At 44.4% G+C, this 26,790-nt stretch overlaps 1 protein-coding gene across 2 annotated transcripts in view; it reads left to right on the forward strand.

Moving 5' to 3' along the window:
• Nucleotides 1-26,790, forward strand: part of LOC146867392 (uncharacterized) — a 171,780-nt gene that overhangs the window by 60,736 nt on the left and 84,254 nt on the right. For both annotated transcript variants that reach the window (XM_085605077.1, XM_085605083.1), the window contains exon 7: nucleotides 18,276-18,372. In XM_085605077.1, the coding sequence (XP_085461203.1) occupies nucleotides 18,276-18,372 (97 nt within the window). The remainder of the gene's footprint in view (nucleotides 1-18,275; nucleotides 18,373-26,790) is intronic.

Below are 26,790 nucleotides of genomic sequence, written 5' to 3' on the forward strand. Positions count from 1 at the left end.
CAACCTGGGAGGAAGCTGCTGGGCCATGAAGCAGATGTGTTTAACGTTTATGTGTCAATGTTCTCTACATGTATGATCATCATAACAAGAAACCTTTAACTAAGAAACATACAATGCACGTGCCAACATAAAGGCAAAGAAACATATGAATTGTTCTGTATCACAATATTTGGTTTGAACATTAACACGCGCAGATATCGACCCCACAATATCGAGTACCGCTATACCTTCAAAGTGAGAAAAATATGCAGCAGTAGATTTACTATTCTTAAATCCGCATCTGTTTACCATGACAATATCATGGTAGTCAATATTGTGGAATCAATATTTAAACCGCAATATTGTGGTACACACAGTGATTCATTTGTAAAAAAACAAATTAAAAAGTGCCTTGGGCCTAGGTTGCAGCTTGCACCACCCACTGGCCCAGCTAATGCTGGTAAATGCCAGTGCCAGCAATACCTACTACCCATCATACTCCAGCCAATGTGACAATTTGGACCTTGTCATGTGATCTAAAGCTGTGGGAAGGCCTAGGTGAGCTAGTATTAATATTTTTTCACGTATAATGAACTACTACAATCTGTTACTGATGGGGTGTTCAAAAATAAATTGCCAGGTTGTGGTGGACTATCAAAAATAAGGGCCAGTGCTGAGCACCGTCAAACATCGGCACAAATTAAGCACTGGGTAAATTAACAATTTAAAAAAAAAATCCCACCTTTTACATGAATAGAGTAAGAAACTTTTTGAACTTGAACGCACAGCTTAGCTTAATACTTGTTAGGAATGATATAGATTTGTGCATACATGTGGATCTGTGTGTGTGTGTGTGTGTGTGTGTGTGTGTGTATATATATATATATATATATATATATATATTCACTGAAAAAAGCATAGGTTTCACACATGTTATAGTTAGCTGGACATTTCACTCGTAAAAAACCAATGAAATTCCCCCGTTATAGTTAGTTCAGCTAACTATAACTTGCGCGCCCGCAATCCACTGCTGATGACGTCACATATTACATCACTCATGATATGGTCAGTGACATCACTCATGACATCACTGATGACATCTCAAATGACATCACTGATGACATCACTGATGACGTCATCCATGTGATAAATTACCACATCTTCTCACACCCTAATATAACCTTTGATACACCGACTCAAAATTTAAGAGTTCCATTCTCAAAACCATACATACTGCAATACCAATAACTACATACCCACTTATTAACTCTTAGGTCTACATACACCTCCACTTATGACATGGTCAGTGACATCACTCATGACATCACTGATGACATCTCAAAAGACATCACTGATGACATCACTGATGACATCATCCATTGAGTATGTGTTTCTGAACAAATTTAATATGTTTAATATTTATAGGGAAATGTCTGTTGAAGAATGAGTGGGTGTACAAGTGTGTAAATGGATGATTTTCTGTGGTGCGTAACTGACTCTATAAGTGAGTCATTGTGAGAAGTTGGCCTGGCATATGCTGTCTCCTAGTTATAGGGACACCTTGCACCAGTCCAATTCAACTCTTATTGATGATAGGTTTAAGACAACCTTTAAAGAAAGCTATCCTAGTGGTAGCTGTGGAGAGCAGCCTTCAGGCTAAGTCTTGAAGGAGTGTTAAGCTTCTTGTTTTACCATAATAACCTCTTGAATAACCAAATGAAAGAGCAGCCCACACAGGTATATATATATATAGAATATATGTATTTATTCTAGACAGAATCCCACAGTCCCTTTATGAGGCTAGTGGCAAAGTTACAATTCAACCAAGCATTTATAAACACAATAAATAGCACAGGAATCACAGGGCCCCGGGGGGGACCAAACCATATATCAAAAAAGTGGTATAAGAACCACGACAATTCTACAGACAATGCCTAGGGCATTTAGGATCGCTGGCCCCTTAAGAATCCACCCCAGGTTATGAGGAAGGGGACCCACAGGAGGCGCGTGCAGTGGAAATAGCTGCTATCGGGATCTCTATTAAAGCCTATGGAGAATGTTGCGGTTTGATTTACACAGATTAAAGTCACTTCTAGCAGGAGTACAAAGTTAAAACTTTAGACTTAAGCTTTTGAGGAGCCCACTACCACGAGAGTACCGAGGTACCACTGTTACCTGCCCCAGGGAAGCCGGGTGCATAGGTCGTTTTCGATGTCGGGTCGCGGGCTGATTTTCAATGGGAAAATGTTCAAAAGTGCTGCTAGCCAAAAGCGTTGATGATGCCGTGAAGATTGATGTTGTAGAAGTTGTAGAGAAGAACCTGAAAGCAGAGGGGACAGAGTCTGGGTCATGGCACAGTGACCAGGGAGCTCAAAGCAAAGAGCCCTTCAATGTCGGGTGCTTCAAGTGGAAAGAGGTGTAGCTTGGATCTGCAGCCACGGGCTCCGGGAGGCTTCAAGGAAGGCCAGCTTCTGGAGGGCAACTGTCCCACGTCGGATGAGGGTCGCTGCGGTGTTAGTGTCTGGATTGGATCCACTAAGCTTTGGCAACCGCAACCCACGCAAGATGAACAAATCAGCTACTGGTGCAGACCCACGAGGTCTGTGAGAGGTCTCCTTTAGAGAGACTGTAGAGCAGGCCTGGAGCAACCAGAGGAACTCTTAGTTGTCGAGATTGTCCTCCGCTTGGGCCCACAAGTCGAGAGACAAGGGACCGCGGAAGGCAGCAAAATGGAGTGCGTAAAAGGCAGCCCACGGGCCACCGGAGGGGGCTAGGGTGCTGATCTTTGGCACGGATGCTGCTTGGTGGTTGGCTCAACAATGGGCCAAAGCACAACTTCCCCACTGGTCAGGGTCGTGTGCTACGCAAGAGGTCGCCGGTGTCCTGGGGTATTGGGAATCTCGGCACCCACGCAGTCCACGGTACACAGGTTTGCTGTTCACACTCTGATGTGCTCAAGAAACCCACCTCAAGGGTGCTGGAAGTTGTCGAAGTCTGTGAGAGCAGCGAAGTTCCAACCAGGTCACTTGCAGTGTTTCAGGTGCCTGCCAAGCAGGGGGATAACTCCTTTATCCCAAGGGAGATTTCTTCCGTCAGCTGGGCAGCAGCAAGTTGAAGGTCAAGACTGTAAAGTTCAAGATTAATCTGAGGCTCTGGGGCCACGTTATTCTCCTTTATCCCCAAGATTAGGGGAGTGTCCAGAGTAGTGTCCACCAATGAGTGGTGAGGCGGGAAAGGGTGGCTACACCCTCTCCCCTTTGTGTGTTTCCCGCCTGGGCGAGGGGCAGGATGCCCCTGAACCGGTTCCAAGCGGTGTATGCAGAACGAGGGCTCTGCAGCTGCCTACGTGCAACTCTGAAAGGACATTTGGTGCACCCACCCTGTTCCAATCCACATTATCCTGTCTGGGGAGATGCTAGCACCTCCCTGCCACAGGAGCCCTATTGTCCAGCTGGTGAGGCTGGGGTTTTCCCCAGCAACAGCCAGCCAGAGTTGTGTGGGTGGCGGGTAGTAGCCATTTTGTACTACATGTGCACTTTTAAATTGGTGTCTAAATTCTGCCGCTTTTCCCATATCGCCCCTCTAGCAGGGGAGAATCATACCCTCATGCCCATGGCTGGACTGGGGGTATGATTCCTACATGTTTGACACCAAACACGATATGGTTCTGTGTAGCCATTCTCAAGTTAACGCGTTATCGCGATAGACTTATAATGCGGTTAAGAGTATATGGTATGGCTACACTACAAACAACCCAGCAATGATTTTACAGAGGTTGCAGGGAGGCCCTACTGATGTAGGGGTCCCCCCTCACACATACCTCAGCACCCTGCCTTGTAGGATTAGCAAGGCCTGCCATAGGGGTGACCCATGAGAGTACATGTGTTGTATTGGGGTGGGATATAGGGTACCTATATCCCTGTAAGGGGTGCTAGCACCACCTTACCCAGACTACAGTAGTGGTCTGGTGGTGTCACTTTGTATGGCTGTCCCAGGGTGGCACAATAAGTGCTGCAGCCCTGGTAGGCCTACTGAGGGACCCATGCCCTGGGTACCTAGGGTACCATCTACAAGGGACTGTCAGGGCATCCTCAGCATCCAATTGGTTTGTACCTAGGGTACTTCACATTAGTTTTAGGGAGAAAGCAGATAGGCTGGGGTCCTGGATAGCAGGATCCCAGCCAGACTAGTCAAACACCACTCAAATACCAGGCAAAAAGTTGGGGGCAACCATTAGTCAGATTCCACCTTCCTACAGTCATTAAATGTATCTTACTGCAGACTAGTGACTAAACTGTGTAAATGTTTGTATGTGTCTGTATGTCGGTGTATAAGTGGCGGCATGGTTTTGTGAATACCTATATAAGTGTCTAAATGAGTTATTGATTGCTTGTCTCAGTATCTGTATGGGTTCCTGAGTGTTTGTGTGGGTAGGGTGTGTGTGACTCTATGCATAGATGTGTGAGTGGGTGATTCTATGGGTGCATGGTTTTAAGAGTGCATCTGTGATGGACTGTATGGTTGAGTGAGTGTATGTATGGGTGTGTTAGGGATTGAATGTATATCTCAGTGGTACATTTGTGACTAACTACATATGTGAAAGGCAGTATATATGCGTGTAGGAGTATATAAGTGGGTAGATGTGAGAGTGTGTGATTGTGAGAGTGACTGTATGGATGAGTGTGTGCTTGTATCATTGATTCTATAAGAGCGTAAGAATGTGATACTATTTTTATGAGTAAGTGAACTTGAGTGTGTATAACCGCATAGGTGAGTAAATGGGAGTGTGATTATTTGCATGACTGAGTAGGTGTGAGAGTACCTCTATGGATGATTGGTAGTGTGTGAGTGTCTATATAGGTGTATAAATGCATATGATAGTTTTGTATGGAGTGACTGTAAGTATGAGTGACTGTACAGGTGAATGAGTGGAGGTGTATGTAGACCTAAGAGTTAATAAGTGGGTATGTAGTTATTGGTATTGCAGTATGTATGGTTTTGAGAATGGAACTCTTAAATTTTGAGTCGGTGTATCAAAGGTTATATTAGGGTGTGAGAAGATGTGGTAATTTATCACATGGATGACGTCATCAGTGATGTCATTTGAGATGTCATCAGTGATGTCATGAGTGATGTCACTGACCATATCATGAGTGATGTAATATGTGACGTCATCAGCAGTGGATTGCGGGCGCGCGAGTTATAGTTTGCTGAACTAACTATAACGGGGGAATTTCATTGGTTTTTTACGAGTGAAATGTCCAGCTAACTACAACATGTGTGAAACCTATGGTTTTTTCAGTGAATTTGCAAGGTTTTTTAAATGCTAATTCCTAACTATAACGTGTGTGAAACCTATGTTTTTTTCAGTGAATTTGCAAGGTTTTTTAAATGCCAATTCCTAACTATAACGCCCCTGAAACCTTTGGTTTTTTCAGTGAATTTCAAAGGTTTTTTAAATGCCAATTCCTCACTATAACGTGCATGAAACCTATGGTTTTTTCAGTGAATTTCAAAGGTTTTTTAAATGCTAATTCCTATCTATAACTCATCTCTGAAGATATCATGAAAAGCATTCTTTTTTAAAAGTAGGGTGCACATTAATTTTGTGGAAAAGCAACTTTGTGATTGGTTAAGAAAAAGCAGTTTCAACGTGGAGTACATATCAAAGGATAAAATTTGCTCAGCTCAACCACACCTGCTACTTCCATTTGGAAGGCACTGTTCGAACTTAAAACATTCGTCAACTTTTAACCTGCACATGTCGTTAAATGTTCAAGAAAATGTTACAAAAAAATATCGTAAAGTTTTAAAAAATTGATGAACTTTTAACCTGCACGTATTGTAGAATGTTCTAGAAAGTGTGTTGATAGAATACGTTGCACTTCTGACTTCTATGTGTTGTTGAATATTAAAAAAACCGGTTCATATGGAACATTAAAAAGAAACCAATAGAGAAGTTTTGAAACCTAAAAGAATCAAGGAACTATTCTAATTTATTCTTTACATGTATTTATGTGTGCAGCAACAAACTTATAGACACAACAGCACTAGGAAGAGGAAGAAGCAGGGAGTGGGGGGAGGGGGGAGATGGACAGAATGGCACACATGCACAATTAAGTACAACACACATATAGACTAACAATGGCCAAAATGAAACACACCAACAAGGAGCACAAGTCACACAACCTGCCAACATCACACCACTGAACGAGCATAGAAGTGAAAACCCCGCTGCATTCATACAGGATGTGTACAAAGGCCAGTCGTTGGTGTTGTGGGATGCCTGCGACCGTGGTCATCATGGATGAGATGCCCAGCATGTGGCACATGGTCGAGTTCACTATGTGTTATGTTGCCAAACGGCTGCTCCTACCTACCACGAGCCCCCACACTTTTGTACGGTGAGCTGTTGTATCTCGTGCACTCGTATGGCACGCCATTGTAATGCCTATTTGCGCATGTCCTGCTACATTCCAACTACAACATCACAGTCCCGTTTGGAGGTGGTGCATACCACTTTACAACATCGACTGCTGCGGCTCTTGTAAAAGGCCACACCAGAACACAGAGACACACTTACCGCACTTCCTGTACACTGACATGTCCGAGACACCCCGTTCCCCTTGCCGGTTAGGCACACCCCTGCACTGACCTGTGAACGACAGACCAGCACACGCCAGTTGTGCATGCAGGAGGATGCGTACGTAGCTACACATCCAGGCTCACTGACAACGCTGAGGTGACAGCACACTGTGATGTTGCAGGGCTCGTGCCTATCATGCTAAGACAATGACCACAGGGACACACTTACTAAGATGTGGGTTTGGGGGGCATTGGCGGTCCTGGAGTTGTTGAGATGAGTCTTCTGGCCCTCATGGGTATCCCTGTATCATGCTCATTGATTCTATGGCACCTGTGAGTGTTCTGGTGTGGCTCTTGGGTGTATTCCCTTTCATGGTGCAGGTAGTTGTCCTGCTTAACACCAGCAGAAAGCAGGTGTAAAATCCCTGGTGCTAACGTGTCTTATCGCCGGAATTTGTTTCGCATTGCAATTGGTGTGAAAGTTGTGATGTGATTTTTTTCATGTGCACAACAATATACGAACTGAGCAGTGTATCTCGTCAAGATCCAGCACCTGACGCACTATTCCCAATCAATATAAATACAATGAGATTTCTTAATAGATTTTGTGTGTACACTGTAAGTGCAGCCAATAACTCAGTGCAATACAATACAGGATTTTACTATTTAGAATAAATCGCAAAGGTGCACCTCGTGTCTTTGCACGGGAACGGCTACTCTCCATTTCATTATCAGCACTTTAACGGAAGTAAAGTTGAGATAAATCTAACACACTATTCAGAAGTTGGGGCAAACTGCAGATATCACCAGTATTCTAGCGATAAGAGCCCCAAAATTTAACACCATGGTGGACTCTATCAAATAACAGTAATAAGAACAAGAAAGAGTCACACAGCAGTTAAGAGAACAACCAAAAACATTATTAATTTTTTTTCCAAACTTTATTTTTTATAATAATAAATATATAAACGATAAACTATTTTCAAACTTTATTTTTTTATTAACATAAATATAAACAATAAACTAATAAACAAAATATAACAACAATAATACAAAACAACAAGGTGGAACACTCTTGTGGGAACCATGGATGTCGACGACAGACCTGGAAAATCAGAAAGATTGTTAAAAAAAAAACAACATGGTATTCTCAACAAAATACCACAAGAAACAAATCAGATATATAAAATGTATAAAGCTAACAAAATTTTATAAGTTTAACTTACAAAAACTGTAAATGTTGCCACTTTAAAATATTTACCGAATCAGAGGAAATTTTTCTTCAGTACTATAAGGAGACACACTGGGTGAGTGACAGGGTGTTTTCTAAAAGAGTATGAATACTAACTAGGGAATTGAAGGTGTGAAACACAACTGTGTAGGTGATTAGAGGACTGCATCCATACTGCATAGGCATTTAAAGCAGTACATGTGCTAAGGCCTGGCTCACTGCATGACTACTTGGGTACTGACTGAATGATTAGAGTACAGCAAGGAGAGTGCCTAGGTGAATTTATAAGTGCTTGGCTTTTCGCACAGGGAATGGATTAGTACTTGGTACTGAATGGGTCACTAGAGGAGTGCAAAGGCAGTCACAAGTGCTGGACTGTATGGATACTGACTAGGAAATTGAAAGTGTGAAAGACAAGTGTCTAGGTGGTTAGAAGACTGCATGCATAGTGCATAGGGTTTGAAGCAGTCCATGTGCTAAGGCCTGGCTCAGTGTATGAATACTTAGGCACTGACTGAATGATCAGAGTACTGCAAAGATAGTATCTTGGTGAATTTATAAGTGTTTGGGTTTTAGCACAGTGAATGGATTAGTACATGGTGCTGAATGGGTCACTAGAGGACTGCAAAGGGAGTGACAGGGTATTTCCTGGAAGTGTATGGATACTGACTAGGGAATTGAAGGTGAGAAAGACAATTGTGTAGGTGGTTAGAGGACTGCATGCATAGTGGATAAGGGTTTGAAGCAGTCCATATACTAAGGCCTGGGTCACTGGATGAGTACTTGGGTACTGACTGAATGATTAGAGTACTGCAAGGAGAGTGCCTGGGTGAATTTATTATGGTTTGGTGCAGTGAATGGATTAGTACATGATGCTGAATGGGTCACTAGAGGAGTGCAAATGGAGTGACAGGGTGTTTGCTGAAAGTGAATGGATACTGACTGGCGAATTGAAGGTGTGAAAGACAAGTGTGTAGGTGCTTAGAGGACTGCATGCATAGTGGATAGGGGTTTGAAGAAGTCCATGTGCTAAGACCTGGCTCAGTGCACGAATACTTAGGCAGTGACTGAATCATTAGAGTACTGGAAAGAGAGTGTCATGGTGAATTTATAAGTGTTTGGGTTTTGGCACAGTGAATGGATTAGTACATGCTGTTGAATGGGTCTCTAGAGGACTGCAAAGGAAGTGACAGGATGTTTCCTGGAAGTGTATGGATACTGACTAGGGAATTTAAGGTGTAAAAGACAAGTGTATAGTATGTTAGAACACTACATGCATACTGCATAGACATTTGAAGCAGTCTATTCGGTACTTAGAAACTGACTAAATAATCAGACTACTTCTAGGACAGTGCTTAGGTAAAACTTTTAAATTTTCATTTCTGCCACAGTGAACAGAATAGTACATGGCACTGCACCTTAGTGTCAAACCCTGACTCATTTTATCAATGCATAAGCAAAGACTAGCTTCTAATGCTACTAAAACTTGACAACATGTGAGGTTTTAAATTAGTTATCTGTCAGCAAATACACGATGTTACCAAATGCTTCTCTCACAGTGGTTCTCAAATGCACACAGACTCACAGTGTAATTCTAGACAACAACCACTATACCTAGGAGTTTACCAAAAATCATTCACTACTCTGGAAGTGGTAAGCGAACTGCACACAATCTTCATATTTCAGGACTGCATTTTTATGTCAAAGCCTGACTCATATAATCAAAGCATAAGCAAAGACTGGCTTCTGATGCTACTAAAACTTCACAACATGACCGGTTTTAAAACAGGTATATGTCAGCAAATACACGATGTTACCAAATGCTTCTCTCACAATCCTTACCCAAATGCACACAGACTCACAGTGTGATTTTAGACAAGCAACACTATCCTAGGAGTTTACCAAAACTCATTCACTACTCTGGAATAGTTAATGGTACTGCACACAATCTACATATTTAAGTACACCACATTAGTGTCAAAGCATGACTCATTTAATCAACGCATAAGCAAAGACTGGATTCTAATCCTACTAAAACATCACAACATATATATATATATAATGAAAGCATAAGCCATAACTGTCTTCTAATGATTCTAAAACTTGACAACATGACATGTTTTACAACACTTATCTGTCAGCAAATACATGATGTTACCAAATGATTCTCTCACACTGATCCCAAATACACACTAACTCACAGTGTGATTCTAGACAAGTATCACTATCCCTATGAGTTTACCAAAACTCATTCACTACAGTGCAAGTGGTAAGAGAACTGCACACAATCTACATATTTCACGACTGCAATTTACTGTCAATGCCTGACTCATTTAATGAAAGCATAAGCCATAACTGTCTTCTAATGCTACTAAAACTTGACAACCTGACTGGTTTTAAAACAGTTATCTGTCAGCAAATACACGATGTTACCAAATGCTTCTCTCACAATCCTTACCCAAATGCACACAGACTCACAGTGTGATTTTAGACAATCAACACTATCCTAGGAGTTTACCAAAACTCAATCACTAGTCTGGAAGAGTTAATGGTACTGAACACAATCTACATAATTAAGTATAGCACATCAGTGTCAAAGCATGACTCATTTAATCAACGCATAAGCAAAGACTGGATTCTAATGCTACTAAAACTTCACAACATGACAGGTTTTAAAACAGTTATCTGTAAGCAAATACATGATATCACCGAATGCTTCTCTCACACTGATCCCAAATACACACTAACTCACACTGTGATTCTAGACATGCACCACTATCCCTAGGAGTTTACCAAAACTCATTCACTACAGTGCAACTGGTAAGGGAACTGCACACAATCTACATATTTCAGGACTGCACTTTTCTGTCAAAGCCTGACTCATTTAATCAAATCATAAGCCATAACTGTCTTCTAATGCTACTAAAACTTCACAACATGACAAGTTAAAACAGTTATCTGTCAGCAAATACACGATGTTACCAAATGCTTCTCTCACAGTGGTTCCCAAATGCACACAGACTCACTGTGTGATTCTAGACAAACAACACTATCCCTTGCACTATATCAAAACACATTTCTTCATCTAGAAGTAGTACTACATTTTAGTATAGAAACATAACATAACTCATTTCACAAATTCATAAACAATGACTGGTTTCTAATTCTACCAAAATATAAAAACTGAACAGTTATCTGTTTACAAACACATAAAAAACACAAATGCTTATCACAGAATGGTTTCTACATGCACACACATTGTAGAGAAAAAAAGTACTCCCTACACTTTAGCAGGAAAAATACATTAGTCTGATTAAAATCAAAACAGACTACATACATCCCCTCACAATTAAATAACTCATCTTTCAAGTTCTTTTGTAGATTAAGGAGTATATCAATCACTCACCATATTTTCTTTTACAGAATCTCTGCACTGTGCACCTCTCAGCAAAAGCAAAGAATGAAAAAGTTTCCCTTTCATTTTCCACACATATACATGTAAACATCAAATCACAATCATTCGCACATAAACTCAAAAGCAAACACACATTTCTATTGGTTAAACATTTCAACCCTTTCCAACTGAAATACATTTCAACCCTTCCCCCAATCTGCCTTCTGCCTGTTACTATAGAAACAGGTCATGGAACACTGCACTGAGCTCACAGGTCACAAGTTCAGCACACAATGTTCCTACACAAGACAGGAAGTGTGCTTGACTTTTCAACATATCAGCTTATCATATATAATGTTCCTTACAATCTGTTTTTGTTAACCAATAACAATCATACCTTTAAAAAACAAAAATATACACCCTACCTTTCAGTGTAGAAAGTTGCCGTGGATCCGCGCACCCACCGCAAGAGAATCCGTGCATCCAACGCGATAGGATGCGCGCACCGTGCGCGCATTTCCCCGTGTTTTTTTTTTTTTAAAGGGGGCCCCAGGGGGTCCTTCTGGGACCCCCTAAGCACCTCTAGAGGGTCAGAGTATTTCCACTCTGCCCCCTTTATATGTTTTACACACTTATTCCCCTTGCTTCTTCAGCCTCGCTTCTACCGAGGCAGAAAAAGGCCGCCAACAGTTCCTGGTTTCGAATGTAGAGAGACACTTGACAGCCAATTAGCATTCAGCGCGCGATCGGGAGGGTGCGCACTCGGTTCGGGGAGGGTGCGCTTATGGTGCGGGTAGGGTCAGCGGATCCTCTAACTTTTTTACCCTAATTTTCTCAGGAACTACTGAACAGATTCACACCATATATGCAAAAGGCACGAGTCCGAACTGAGGACTACCTCTTTGCCAAATTTGGTGTCATTCCGTTCAGCAGTTCGGGCTGCATCTGCGACAACAGATCCTATGGGAAATTGCATGGGGAAAACGCGTTTTGGGACCCCCCTCTTTTCTCGGCCCCCGCTTGACGGATCACCGCAAAACTTTCAGGGTAGGAGCGGAGCTGGCCAAAAGTTTGGAAGATTTCGCGAGGATTCGTCAACCGGCGCCAACGTTATTGCGGATTTCCTATGGAAAATAGGTCCTAACTATAACTATCTACTGGCGACCGCCAGTAGATAATTACATATATAAATATATATATATATATATATATATATATATATATATATATATATATATATATATATATAGAGAGAGAGAGAGAGAGAGAGAGAGATGTATATGGGTGTGTTATTTCCTGTTGCAACACCTATGTACTCTGATGTTATATTTTTCTGGGTGTTATAGACAATCACAGTGATGGCAGGGATATAGTGGCTCCACTTGGAAAGCTTTAATGTAAGTTTCTCTAAAGGATATAGCTTGCTCCAAAATTAAACGTATTTGTTGCAGAATATCTATTAACATACTTCCTTTTCAATTAAACATTCATGAAACACAAAATGTAACCATGCACAGAAAAGCTCTAAACAAGTTACAAGGGCATTATTAATCTTGGCCAGGTATATTACATTGACCTTCCAGCGTTGATGAGGAAGAGGCAGTGTTTCCGACAGTGGATGTCTTTAACTGTGAGACAGTCAGATCATGTTATGTTATGTTACTGAATGTATGTTATGCTATTTTATGGTATGTTACTTCATTGCATGTTATGCTATGTTACGTTGTGCTAGATTGTGTCTTGTGCAATCTGCCATTGGTATGGTATTAATTCACTGTTGATGGCCCGGAGGTGTTTTCCACTGAAGATCACAGGCTGGCGAATCTTGATCGAGCAGTAGTCAAGAAGGACTTTAAGAAGCTCCATGTAGAGATTAATGCTATGGGTAAAGTTGGAGGTCCATGCAATGTTCTGCAATCTACTGGTAGCTGCTGGGATCTGAAAGGGCCCATCTGGATGAGTTAGTGACAGTGGGACAGTTAGGAGGATGTACAGACACAGACGTACTGATGTACAGTGTTGATGTATCCCAAGTGGGCTTTAATGCTAGTGGTGTCAATGATTGTTGAGAGATCAAGTGGGAGCAGGAGGCAGGCGTGGCATTGTCAGTGATATGAAGGCCATTATCCGTGGCATGGATGGTTGTTGTCTTTGGGCAGCAGACAGGTCTTACTGTGAATTCACAGTCGCATGGAAATCAGTTGTTATTTATATGATCTTGCAGCTGGTTAGCCATAGGATATAATGCACTGTTGATAAGACGAATGGTATATCAGTCAAATTTTTGATGGAGTAACCCATCTGGCAAACTCTTAATCAGGCCCAAAATGATTCCCTTGAGCCATTTCTGCAATCCGTATTTGTATAGGGTGCCCTCTATCTAATAAGCCATCTAGGCAACACTATTTCTTTCAAGGAAGCATTCATCTTTGACGATTCACTTGAAAATCAATCCTTAACCCCTTCAGCGCTGGGCGAATTCCGCCGCGGTGCTGAAGGGTTCGAGCGCGGGCGGGCTCATGACGGAACGGTTCCGTCATGAGCACAGCTCAACCGTGGCTCATGACGGAACCGTTCCGTCATGAGCATGGAAGGGGTTAAAAGAAACTGTTCATCCAAAACTCAATGTTTGAAAAGTGACAGATGCCCTCAGTTAAAAATCTCAGTCATTCCAAGATGTCATTGCCTGAGGATTTTATCTTCCAAACTTCAATACTTCCATGCTTCTGTACATTCATGTTAACCCAAATGATTGCCTTCTTTGATAGCATTAATTTAAGGATCCAGTCACCCCAAACTAAATCCTACCAAACAGCCATCCATCGAAGACATGTTTTGCAAAGAGATGCATATATAAAATTAAATTACTTCAGTGGGCAATACACGTAGACCATTGATGTTTAAGAGGGCCATCTGTGAGTCTGTCTACCCGTCGCCGCGGTGAATGATTGGATTCAAAACACAACCAGACGTTATGAAATAAATGGACCTTCTGGAATCCTTGTTGTTGATTGATGGTGATACAGGACTGGGTAAAGAGACGATACAAAAGGCTGGTACTGAGCATAAACCCATACTCAGGAACGCTTTGGAGTAATTTTTGTGGAAACAAACCACTAAACCAACTCATCGCCCTTAGTAGCATGTTGTAGTTCGAAATGGTTTAAAATTTTGCAACTCCTCTAGGTCATTACACAAAAGGTGTTGGTGTCCTAAACTTACTTCTCTGCTGACTGAGCAAAAAGAGTTTATGAAAAGTCTCAGAAATCAAAGCGATATCACGTGAGATTCTGCTGCATAACTGACAAATAATTCACACAGGTTCCTTCTTTTTCTACCCCTGTTAACACTTTCAGAAGTTGCTGATTGACTGTTACTTATGCCAGATAGTCAGTGGATGTGGGAGATGGGAGTTGCTCTCCTCATCTCTTGGGTTATGCTAGTGCTGGGCAAGTGATGTATGTACTTGCACTGGTAGCATGGTATCTGGAGCCAAAAACTAAGCTTACTGAAGGGGCGTGGCTGTCCCACTTGGAAATAAAAGTGGTGTGATGTATCTTCCTAGGTGAATGGTCTGTTAAGCTGAGAGATGTTTTTTTTCATGTTCTTTTTGCTTTCTATTAATGGAGTAAATGTTTGTGTCATGTGCGATTCCCTTTATTTTTAAGGAGGGAGATGTTTTGCATCATATCCTTTAGTATGTTTGTGTACCTCTCTTCTTAGCAACAATATGTGATGATGCATGATGGGTGCAGGGAAGAAAGTTATCTAGCTACGCACACAACTGTGCCACCCTTCATTTTTTGCTTTCTTATGCTCGCCACTGTTGCCCCCCCCCCCCAAAGTAGAATCAACAATCTGTTGGTCCACTGAGGATGCACCATGGTTTCTTTGACTTATTCCAGAGTCGCACCAGGCTTTCCTGGCCAGAGAGTACAACAATAAGTGTAACCTCACTCATAGTAGAAGGTGACTGCTGCCCACTTTATATGAATTTTCTGCAACTGATGGTTGGCTGGAGCTAGATCGCTAGTTCAGGGAAACCTGCCTTTTTACCTGTAGTTCAGCGGGTGAAGGCCTACCACTGTCTTCACTCCCCCATTCAGGTAAAATCTACTCAAATCTACATGATAGGGATTCTTCACTCCCACTATGTGTCCACAGCGCACTGGGTTTTACATACTTGTGTATTGAGTGTTTGGGTTCATGGCAGGTACACAGACACCGCTTGCAGTATAGCTGCTCCCATTTGAGAGGCTTGAGCTCAGAATGTTGGTTCCCTCGTGTTGTTTAACGTCTTTATCTAGAGCATCCACTGGGCAAGCTCCACTGAGAACCTGCAGCAACTTCATCTGTAAGAGGTCTGGTCTCTGGTGGAAGCACTGTTCCACTCCAGAGCCCTGCCTGATACAGAAAACTGACTAAAACCCGCTTGTCTGCCTGACAGTTCTACCTGAAGAGCAGACTAGTGATAAACTAAGCCCTGTCATGATGTTCAGTTTGAGTGAGACTCAGTTCACATTTTTTGGCCAACGTATCCTCCTCATTTGTGATGACTAAAAGACTCTGGACATTTCAGGGACCTGACATAGGGTGTCTGTCCTGCATCAAGGGGAATCAACATTTTCTTGACCAAATGGGGTCTTCTCTTGCACTTAGCTTCCAACTATTTTCTGTTAAATCCTTTCGCACTTGGGCCAGTAGTTGAGTTGATATTCATCTGGACTACTGGAGAAGCTCTCCGTGTGCATCAGCACAGAGGCCCATCTGACTAAGAACAGGGCTCTGGGGCTTGGTATTGCTTTTGTGACCTGCCGAGGATGAAGAGGATGTTGTAGTGCTGGTGAATGGGGAGGAGATGAACCCATAGAAGAAGTGCAAAGAGCAATGGAAAGAAATGGACCTTGGTGTTACGGTTGGCAAGAGCTGAACTCAATACATCTGATTTGCAAGAGGGTCAAGAAAATCCACACCAGGTCATGTATCATCTTTTAGAAGAGGATTTCCGATCCGCACAGGGCTTAGATGGAGTACATTGTTAAGTGATGATTTCCGCCATCATACAGAAAGCGTTCGAACATCTCTGTGGCTCTTCTTGGTCTAGAGAAATCTCAGTTTGTGAATAGGACTAGACCCTAACGTGAAATCAAAGTTTGACAGTTGCCCCCAGGAAGAACCATCTCCAGAGGTTTGGTGGTCCCCCATCGGACATTTATATCAAATGAGTTAAGGTCCTCTGAAGTTTGCCCCCCTCCCCTCCAAATGGCCAACTGTAGAGGCTCCCCCATTTTTAGTACTAATAGTCCTGTTGAATGTCCCTTTGAATTGTGAGACCATTTGACTCAGTAAGTAGTCACCCATTGAAATATGTCTAATGTCTCACTTGTCACCAACCACTACAACTCCGGTGATGTTGGCAACTGAACCCTGGAACTTTGACTGTCGACCAGTTCTTTGGAAAAGAAACCATTCTGGTTTATTTTGTTATTCACTATTTTACAGCCTCATCTTTTGAGTAAATGAAGACCTAGGTTCTGAGTCTTAGAAAAAGTGGTGAATCTGCATACACATACATGCTTACACATGCATGCCAGTTTTACAACTCTCTTCCATTCGCAAACCTTTCAGGGGTTTCCTGGAAAGCTGCAACATTTACAGTTGTTCAAGAATACTTCTGGAAAGGTTATATGACGTTTCTTTTTGTATAATCTGGCATCAGCCCAATTGTGTAGTACAATTCTACATTGTTAAAAGTCAGTGCCTGTGCACAATGGAACATTTTTTCATTTTCTCTTTTTTTCTAGAGGTTTAAAATATTTTTCTTTGTGGGGAAGCCCCTCCACATAAACACCCACGAAGTTTGTGTGTGTTACTTTATCCTTCAGACCCTGGAAAAGGATTTACTGCCCCTGCCAGAAAATATATTCGACCATTTCCAGGGTGGGAGAAAAGTTAGTAAGTGTCTACCAAGGCACATTTGTGAGCATTCACAATGTTTCAAGATAGACCATGCCGTTAGACATTCACTCCCCACCTCTTACATGGGACTTACTCCCACTTAATATTGCGCTGTTGCGGGCCAACATTATACAGGAGCAAATGGATTTACAATTGCCAGGTTATCTTTAAAAGATTCCTAGCAATAGTAAATCTAGGAATTTGTGCTCAGAAAACAACATATTGGGCACACCTGCCTTTAAGAATCGAGCCCTTATTCTAGTTAAAGATGTACATAGTTGAATAGGATTTTTTTATTGCGTGGTATTACCGAGACATACGGTATTTCTGTTCTAATCCCACGACCACCTCCTGGAGTAAGCCATGTCTGCTCGGCCTAACTATCTTCGAAGAGTCAAATGTACAAAGGGAACAACATGGTGGTCTAAGTGGATTGCTGTCCTACCTGTGGCCCTAGGATACTAGTGGTAACAACTGTACACATCTTAGATACAACATAGTGACCACTGACTGCCTTCCGCCGAGAAAAGTCCTCTAAATGGAGTGTTGTGCAAGAAGCAGCATGTTTGGGAATGAGAGGATCCCTTTCTCAGAGAGACAGCATGAAAGCATGCATGCAGACAAACTGAAATGTACACAATTAACAATACATCCAAAATATATTCATTGCATTTTCAATATTCAATTTTTGGTCGAAAGAGAAGCTTCTGAGTAGGAGGAAAAGTCTGTCAAAATGGCTATTTTGGTCACATTGAGGCTTTAAAAGGCAGTTATTCAACATGAGGCACAATCCAATTGACATTTTGTAAAAGTCATGAATACAAACTTCCAGAGCACCGCTTATCCTTCCGAACCTTGTTCCATTTGCGGAGCAAACCACCAAAAATGCAATCTTTCCACAGAGCCATCCCAAAATCCATCCTTGCAGGAAGCCATTTATCCAGAAACCACTTTCCAGTGAGGAAAGCTATCCAAATTTCAACACTCCCAAGAAATTCCCTATCCAAAAGTGCATCCTTCCAAAAAGCAATCCATCAATATTTCATAACAATTATTGATCAATGTAGGGCATAATTTTTTTCGACAGCTGTAGCTTATATTGTAACTTGTTTTATATTTCTGTTGCAGGGCGTTGAGCCTGAAAGGTTTCCGATTTTACAGCAGTCCATAAAAATGGATTACATCATCAAAGATCAAGACGGTATTACCAACCCACTGTACGGAGGTAAGGAAGCATCATTTTTCCACATCATATTAACACCAGTCCATGTAAGTTTACAAGGCCCCATTTAACTTGATTGAGCCTGTGCTTTATGATTTTTTGTTTTTTGCAAAACAAAGATGCAGTCACTCATGTAAATAATCAAGTAACGCGTACTCACTATGCGTTGCAGAGCTACATGTGCCATTAAAAAGTCTACATAATATTCTGACCATCTGTGTAGAGCCCTAGAAATGAATGAAGAGCAAATAAAGTACATCTGAGGCATCTTCATGAAATGTATCAGTTACACATGTAATAGGACAGTTTTGTAAAATAGATGCCTACTAAATGTTTATAGTAATTGTAAACATGCGCTCTTCATTGTTATTTTTCACGGCATTAATAGAGACGTACTACTCAAAGAGGAACTAACAGCCAGATGTACTAAGACTCCATTCGTAGGATATACCGTCACACATTGCGTATCGACTTAAAAAATGTAATCATATTTTGGCCTCCTAGGTACATACTAATAAGTCGGTTCACAACACGTCAAATTGCAGGGGTTCCCAGAATGATCTTCCTAATTAATAGTCATTGGGCTGCTCTCAATTTGCGACCCTCTGTGATTGGCTGCAGTCATAGGGTTGGTGGACTTCGAGGGTCAGCAGACCACCATCCCTGTGACTGCATTGCAAAACAAAGATCTATCTTTAAAAGCAGCTTATGTTCACCTTAAAGGAACTGATGCTTATTTTAAAATTTTTAATTTTTCTATTTTGGAAACTTTCAGGGTTAGCAGGCAGTGGTCCACTGTCTACTCCCCCTGGGTTTACCAGCTCGATTCACGAAGGGGAAAGGGCCCAATGGGAATGCCTTCCCTTTTGCGAATTAGTTAAAACCCTAACTTGGGAATTCCAGAACTGACCAGTGGTTTGCGACCACTATTACGGTAACAAACCATTGATATATAACATACCAACTTGCAGTTTAGAAGGAAAGTCCCATACGTGCCACTTCCAGTACATTGGAAATGGGATTTCTTTTGGTAACAGACCTTGTTGTAACTGTGAGAATCACAAGGATTTGCAACCACAAAATCCCATCTGGGCATAGGCTCTTTTGCATCTCCTGTTGATGTAGAGGTGTAATAGTGGAGTGACAATCAGACAGGAAGCAACCGCAATGACATTTTCAAAGATCTCCTGAAAGAGAACATGTTTGGTGCATGTTGAAGAACCAGAGAAAGCTTGTTCCAGTTTCCAGAATGAAACCAGAGAATACTACTGAATAGCGGTAGCACACATCACATTAGCTTGCTCACCCTACCATCTTCTGCTTTGCATATTCTTTATTTTTTTCACCCACTGTGGTCTGTGGTGATCACGAGGTGACATGGTGTAACTCTGAAACTAAATAACTAGCCGTGTGCCATCCTCCCACCAGCAGCGGTCCGTGGAGGGAGTTCCGTGGGGCGGAAAGGCGGGGCGGGGGAGGGGCAGGGTGGGGGGTACTAAACACCGGAACATGGATAATTGGAAGTAAGTAAACAATTAAATAAAACGAATTTCGTAGCGCGCATTTTGTGATGCAGGGCGCGCTACGAAATTTGTTTTATTTATTTAATTGTTTACTTACCTCCAATTATCCATATTCCGGTGTTTAGTATCCCCCACCCTGCCCCTCCCCCGCCCCGCCTTTCCACCCCACGGAACTCCCTCCACGGACCACTGCTGCATCCCACTAATAGGGGGGGGATCCTCTTACTGGACACCAAGTGCTGCACCGGCTCCGTACAGATGTCAAATACCAGAAATAAGATTCAGACCAGTGGAACTCGAATGTGCATGGCTGACGGGTCTGAGTAACTCTCCTCCGCTTGAACCATCTTGGTTCTATCATACAGAAAAGAGGATGAGCACTTCAGAGCAGAGCTATCAAAGCCCTACAGGAATGCCTCCTCACTGGCTGCATCAAAAGCTGTCCAGCGGGCATCAGCGGGCTGGCCCCATTCCACACACTCATGATGTCCATCACTTGAGCCGTAGAGCTATCCAGATCGAGACGTACACAGTAATCTGTGTGCACGCATGGGGGACACATGTAGGGAGAAGACCTATTTTTTTAAGTACTTGAGGAAAGATAGACGAGTAATGGGGCAAATATTCGCCAGGCCCAAGGGTTGGCTTCTAAGAAATCTCAAACAGTAGACCAGATTAGTCAGTACCGCAGGCTATGGTGGAATCAAAAACAGGCAAACAAAATCAACGGGTTCTGTAAATAGACATGATAAAACCAATGCAGGCATTTGGTCCATAGCTGAGGTTGTGAGTTTCTTAGGTTGCAGAAGTAACATAAAGGTATCATCAGACCAGAGGCCACATTTTTGGGGGGAGGGGAGGGGTGGCTACCCCAAAAAAAATATTTGGGGGTGGGGAACTGATTCTTCCAGCAATAGGCTGAGTGGAGATGCTGGGGCTTTAAGAAGGGGTGAGAGACAACAAAGCCTCGTTAACAAGTAAATGGTATGTTCGAGGCATGTGGGCTGCTGAATTCATATCTGTGCATAGATTGCCGCCTAGTGTTGGGTCCGGATGTTTGCACGTTGTTGTCCTGGAAGAGTCTTCGAAGTATCCTGAGATAGGTGACTCCTCCCCTGGACCACAGTGCGCATGGGCATCCTCTCCATCCTCAGATTGTTTTTTTCCGCCATTGGGTTCGGATGTGCTTATCTTGACTCAAGTTAGGAAAATTTAGTTTTCAGGCCAAAAGGCCTTTAGTTTTCGACGGTACTGTTCCCGATCGTTATCGACAGTTTACAGGTTAGTTTCGCGATTTTAACAACTTTTCGGATCCATTAAATCCGACCATCGACCGAACTTCGACGATGGAATCAAGGACCCCATTCAAGCGGTGTCCTGTTTGCCACGCCAAATACCCCCTATCGACGTCCACCCAGTGTGTAACAAATGCCTCTCACCGGATCATCACGAATCGAAATGCATGGCCTGTGCCCGATTCAGATCCAAGAAGACTCTCCGGAATCGACGAGCCGCGCGACTGGAAGCGCAGCGAGCGGCACCGGCCCCGACCAACATCTTCAGCACCGAGGACGAAGATGTCGAAAGCGTGGAAAATATACCCTCCAGCCCCACTTCCGAACACGGTTCCCGATCGGAAGATGTCGATGAAGAGCTTTTTCACAGGGAAGAAGCCGACGATGAGGTAGGAGACTACGATGAGGCCTTAGGGGCCGAAGAAGGTAGCTCCGGTGAGGAGCAAGGCCTACCCGTCCAAATGGAGGATATCCCAGTGAGTCAGTCGACGGCTCCGGTCGAGGGATCGCCTTCGGGCCTTACCCAAGACCAATCCCGCAGTTCTTCGGCCCCGCCCTCTGGCCCGGCCACGGACATACAGCGAGAGCCATTGTTACCTAAAAAGACTGGTTTCCCTACCACGAAACCGAAACCAATCATCGCACCGGTTCAACAGAAACCGAAAGTGAAACTGACACTGGTCGGCTCGAGGACCACCACACCTTCGACGCCAGCCAAACCCGTCGGCTCCGACCGCACCAAAAGGGACTTCGGTGCCGAACTCGCTGCAGCTGATGTCGGCGCCGACCCAAAAAGAAAAGCCGTCAGTACCGTCAAAGCGCCTCGGCCCCCGGCACCGAAGCAATCGGCACCGGCCGTTCAGGTGAAAATGGCCACTGCATCGCTATCCACCTCGAAGGCAGCGACTACGGTACATTCATCGACGCCGTCGACGGCTACTACCCCTCCTCGGCTCGATGACCCGGTGACTTCGAAGAAGTCCACACCTGCCTCTACGGAACCTCTCGGCGTCAAAGAACCGTCGGCGTTCCAGGTGCAACAGGTGGCAGCGTCCTTGCAACGCATCAGGGAAAAGGCAGCCCTCCAGACCTCGTCGGGCTCCGAACCGAAACGGGCACAGAAGGCACCTTCGGCACCGGCCAACATCACCTTTGGTTTGCCGCCATCCACGGCGCCGAAAATGTTCGAAATCAAAACCCGCGTTACCCAGACAAGGTCCCCATCTACCGAACACTCGACTACTGGGACATCGCCGTCCCACTTCATCGACGCCGACACCGGCAGGCTCATGCTCCGAAAGCGGAAGATCACTTCAGGGCACGCTTTGGACTCTTATAGGATCCCGCTAAAACAAAAAATGCCGGCGGAATCGGAACCAGTTCTTTATGAACGCATCCACACCTCTTACACAGATCCATCATTCTGTCCAACGCACTCCGACACCGATGCAGTGGAGGACTACATGGGTGACGACACCACCTACCCCGAAGACATGGACCCTGAGGGCCAGCAAGACCCTGATCAAGTCTGGGATGACCCTGTAGACCCAGGTGCCGCTCTGGATACACAGGACACGCAACTTTATGGCGCAAAAACGTCCCCCACAGAGGACACTGCTGCATTCAACGCCCTCATTGAACGTGCCGCAGCCTATCATGGAGTGCAACTCCACTCAGACACTATCGAGGATGATTTCTTGGTGGACACTTTCGCATCCTCCGAGAGGACTGTAAAGACTCTGCCCATGTTAAAAGGTGTCCTCAAGCCAGCAAAGGACATTTTCAAAGAAACCACCAGGGCACGAGTAATAAACCCCAGGATCGAGAAAAAGTACAAACCCGCACCTGGGGACCCCACGTACATTAGAAGCCAGTTGCCTCTGGACTCCATTGTAGTTGCCATTGCTCGCAAACGGGCACACTCGCAGACAACTGGTGATGCTCCTCCCCCGGACAAAGAGTCCAAGGTTCTAGAGACCTCCGGCAAACGGATTGCAGCCCAGGCAGCAAACATATGGCGCATCGCCAATACACAGGCCCTCCTAGCTCACTACGACCGCTCACACTATGACACGTTAGAGACCCTACTCCAACACCTGCCAGACGAGTACAAAGAGGCAGCGGAGCTCCTCATCAGGGAGGGACAACTGCTCACAAACGCATCCATCAAGTGTGCACTGGATGCCGCAGACACTGCTGCAAGGGCAATAAACACCAGCGTCATGCTACGACGACACGCCTGGTTACGAATCTCCGGATTCAAACCTGAGGTCCAAAATAACATCCTCAATCAGCCGGTCAACCCCGACTACTTATTTGGACCGGAGGTTGACACCACCTTAGAAAAGATAAAAAAAGACACGGACACTGCGAAGTCAATGGGGGCTCTGCAAACGCAGACATTTCGTAGTGGCTCCTTTCGTCGCCCCGGAAATAGAGGTGCAGGTAGAGGACAGAGGGCACAGCAAACCTACAATAAAGGGGGCACACAGAGTTCCTACGATAAAAACACCCGAGGTGGATATCGTGGCTCCAGCACCAAGGGCAGAGGACGTGGTTACGGCAATACCAGGTCCTCCCCCAAGAACAAACAGTGACGCCCTCTCCCTTCCCCCCGCCCACATAACACCTGTCGGGGGAAGGCTCCAGCGGTTCCTGTCCACGTGGAATTCCATCACCACGGACAGGTGGGTCAAAGATGTTATCCAACACGGTTACTGTCTCGAATTAACCTCCACTCCACCCACCATACCGCCAAGGCACCGTCCTATGTCCTCAGAGCACTTTGCATTATTACAGCAGGAAGTGCTAAGTATGCTGCAAAAAGGCGCAATAGAGGTCGTGCCCGTAAACCAGCAGGGAACAGGGGTGTACTCTCTGTACTTCTTAATACCAAAAAAGGACGGGTCACTCGGACCTATCCTAGACCTGAGACCCCTCAACCACTACATTCTCTCAGAGCATTTTCACATGCTCACCCTACAGCAGGTTCTCCCGCTCCTCAGACAGGGAGATTTCCTAGCCACGCTGGACCTCAAAGATGCGTATTTCCACATACCCATACACCCGTCACACAGAAAATATCTCCGGTTCACCATTCAGGGGCAGCACTATCAATTCAAAGTCCTCCCCTTCGGAGTGACAACAGCACCCAGAGTTTTCACAAAGTGCCTAGCTACCGTGGCTGCACATCTACGGAGGCAACACATTCACGTCTACCCTTACCTGGACGACTGGCTTGTTCAGCAAAGTCAGCCCAGCAATGTGCCAGCCACATGTCCCGCACCATTCACCTTCTTCACAGTCTGGGATTCTCACTAAATTACCCAAAATCACATCTCCAACCCGCACACGTACAACAGTACCTAGGTGCGACCATAGACACTCTGGCAGCCACAGCTCAGCCAAATTTAGTGAGGATCAACAGCATGCAAATGCTGATTTCCAAGTTCAAACCCCAACACTCCCTTCCTGCGCGAGTGTTCATGCAGTTGATAGGCATGATGGCCTCCTGCATTTTCATAGTCCCACACGCGAGACTACATATGCGCCCGCTTCAGGAGTGCTTAGCACGTCAATGGAATCAGGCTCACAGGCAATTAAAAGACCTAGTGTTGGTGAGCGGTCGGGCATACAACTCTCTGCACTGGTGGAATCCACAAAACCTTTGCAAGGGCCGACCGTTCCAAGAGCCTGTTCCACAAATAATACTGACAGCGGACGCGTCTCTCCAAGGATGGGGAGCCCATGTACTCAATTACACAGTGCAGGGACTATGGACTACACAACAAAAGAAGATGCACATCAACCTTCTGGAACTGATGGCAATCTTCCTGGCTATGAAAGCATTCAAAGTACACCTGTGCAACAAGGTCGTGTTGATCCGGACGGACAACATGACTGCCATGTACTACATACAGAAGCAGGGAGGATCACACTCTCCACAGTTGTCTCATCTGGCTCAGAGCATGTGGAAGTGGGCCATTCAGAGGAACATATTCCTCATGGCGGAACACCTCCCAGGCAAGGACAACCAGATGGCGGATCTGCTCAGCAGACACAGCCACCAAATTCACGAGTGGGAGTTACACCCATCAGTACTCCAACCGTACTTCCAGCAGTGGGGTCATCCAGAGATAGACCTATTCGCCACAAGGGAAAACGCAAAATGCCAAAGCTTTGCTGCCAGGATCCCACATCCACAGTCGCAGGGCAATGCGATATGGATGAACTGGTCCGCCAGATTTGCGTACGCTTTTCCCCCAGCGCCATTGATACCGCTGGTGGCACGCAAACTGCGACAGCACTCGCTGACACTCATCCTGGTTGCTCTAACATGGGCACGCCAGCCATGGTACACCACCTTTCTGGAACTTTCCGTGGTGCCGCATCAAAGGCTGCGGATCAAACCCGCGCTTTTGACGCAGAACCATGGAGAAATTCAGCACCCAGATCCGCAACAGCTGAACCTGGCAATCTGGCTCCTGAAGTCCTAGAGTTTGGCTACCTAAACCTGCCACCTGACTGTATGGAGATCATTAAGGAAGCTAGGAGACCCACTACCAGAGCTTGCTATGCAGCCAAATGGAAGAGGTTTGTCATTTATTGCAATAACAATGACATTAACCCGCTAGACGCATCCATTCAAAACATAATCTGTTACCTCTTACACCTATACCGATGCAATCTGGCATACACCTGAATACGTATCCATTTAACCGCAATAGCAGCCTATCTCCAAAACAGGCAGCACCTCTCTTTATTCAGAGTGCCGGCCATCAAAGCCTTCTTGGAGGGACTTAAACGAGTAATTCCCCCAAGACACCCACCAGCACCAGTGTGGAACCTCAACTTGGTCCTCACCCGACTGATGGGTCCACCCTTCGAACCTCTCCACTCATGTGAGATTCAATTCCTCACCTGGAAAGTAGCTTTCCTAGTAGCAATCACTTCGTTGAGAAGAGTTAGTGAACTCCAGGCACTAACCATTCAAGAGCCATTCATACAGGTTCACGCAAACAGGGTCGTACTACGTACCAACCCCAAATTCATGCCTAAAGTAATATCGCAGTTCCACATGAATCAAACCATTGAACTGCCTGTTTTCTTTCAGAATCCACAAAATGTCGCTGAAAGAATGCTCCATACACTAGACGTCAAAAGAGCCTTCATGTACTATATAGACAGAACTAAAAACTTTAGGAAGACAAAACAACTTTTCGTCGCCTTTTCCCCACAACACAAAGGCAACGCAATCTCCAAAGCAGGTATAGCCAGATGGATCGTTAAATGTATTCAAATTTGCTATCAAAAGGCTAAACGCACATTAACGATTCCCCCACGGGCCCACTCAACACGTAAGTTAGGGGCCTCCATGGCTTTCCTGGGAAACATTCCTTTACATGATATATGTAGAGCAGCCACATGGTCCACTATACATACATTTACCAAACACTATTGTGTAGATGTACACTCAAAACAGCAGGCAGCTGTAGGACAGGCTGTTCTCAAAACTCTTTTTCAGACCGCTGCAGCTGGCACTGGTGGCCGCCGCTAATTGGAGGTACTGCTATGTATTCTATGCACAGATATGAATTCAGCAG

The sequence above is a fragment of the Triturus cristatus genome, chromosome 1_2 (genome assembly GCF_964204655.1).
Source record: "Triturus cristatus chromosome 1_2, aTriCri1.1, whole genome shotgun sequence".
Taxonomy (NCBI): Eukaryota; Metazoa; Chordata; class Amphibia; order Caudata; family Salamandridae; genus Triturus; species Triturus cristatus.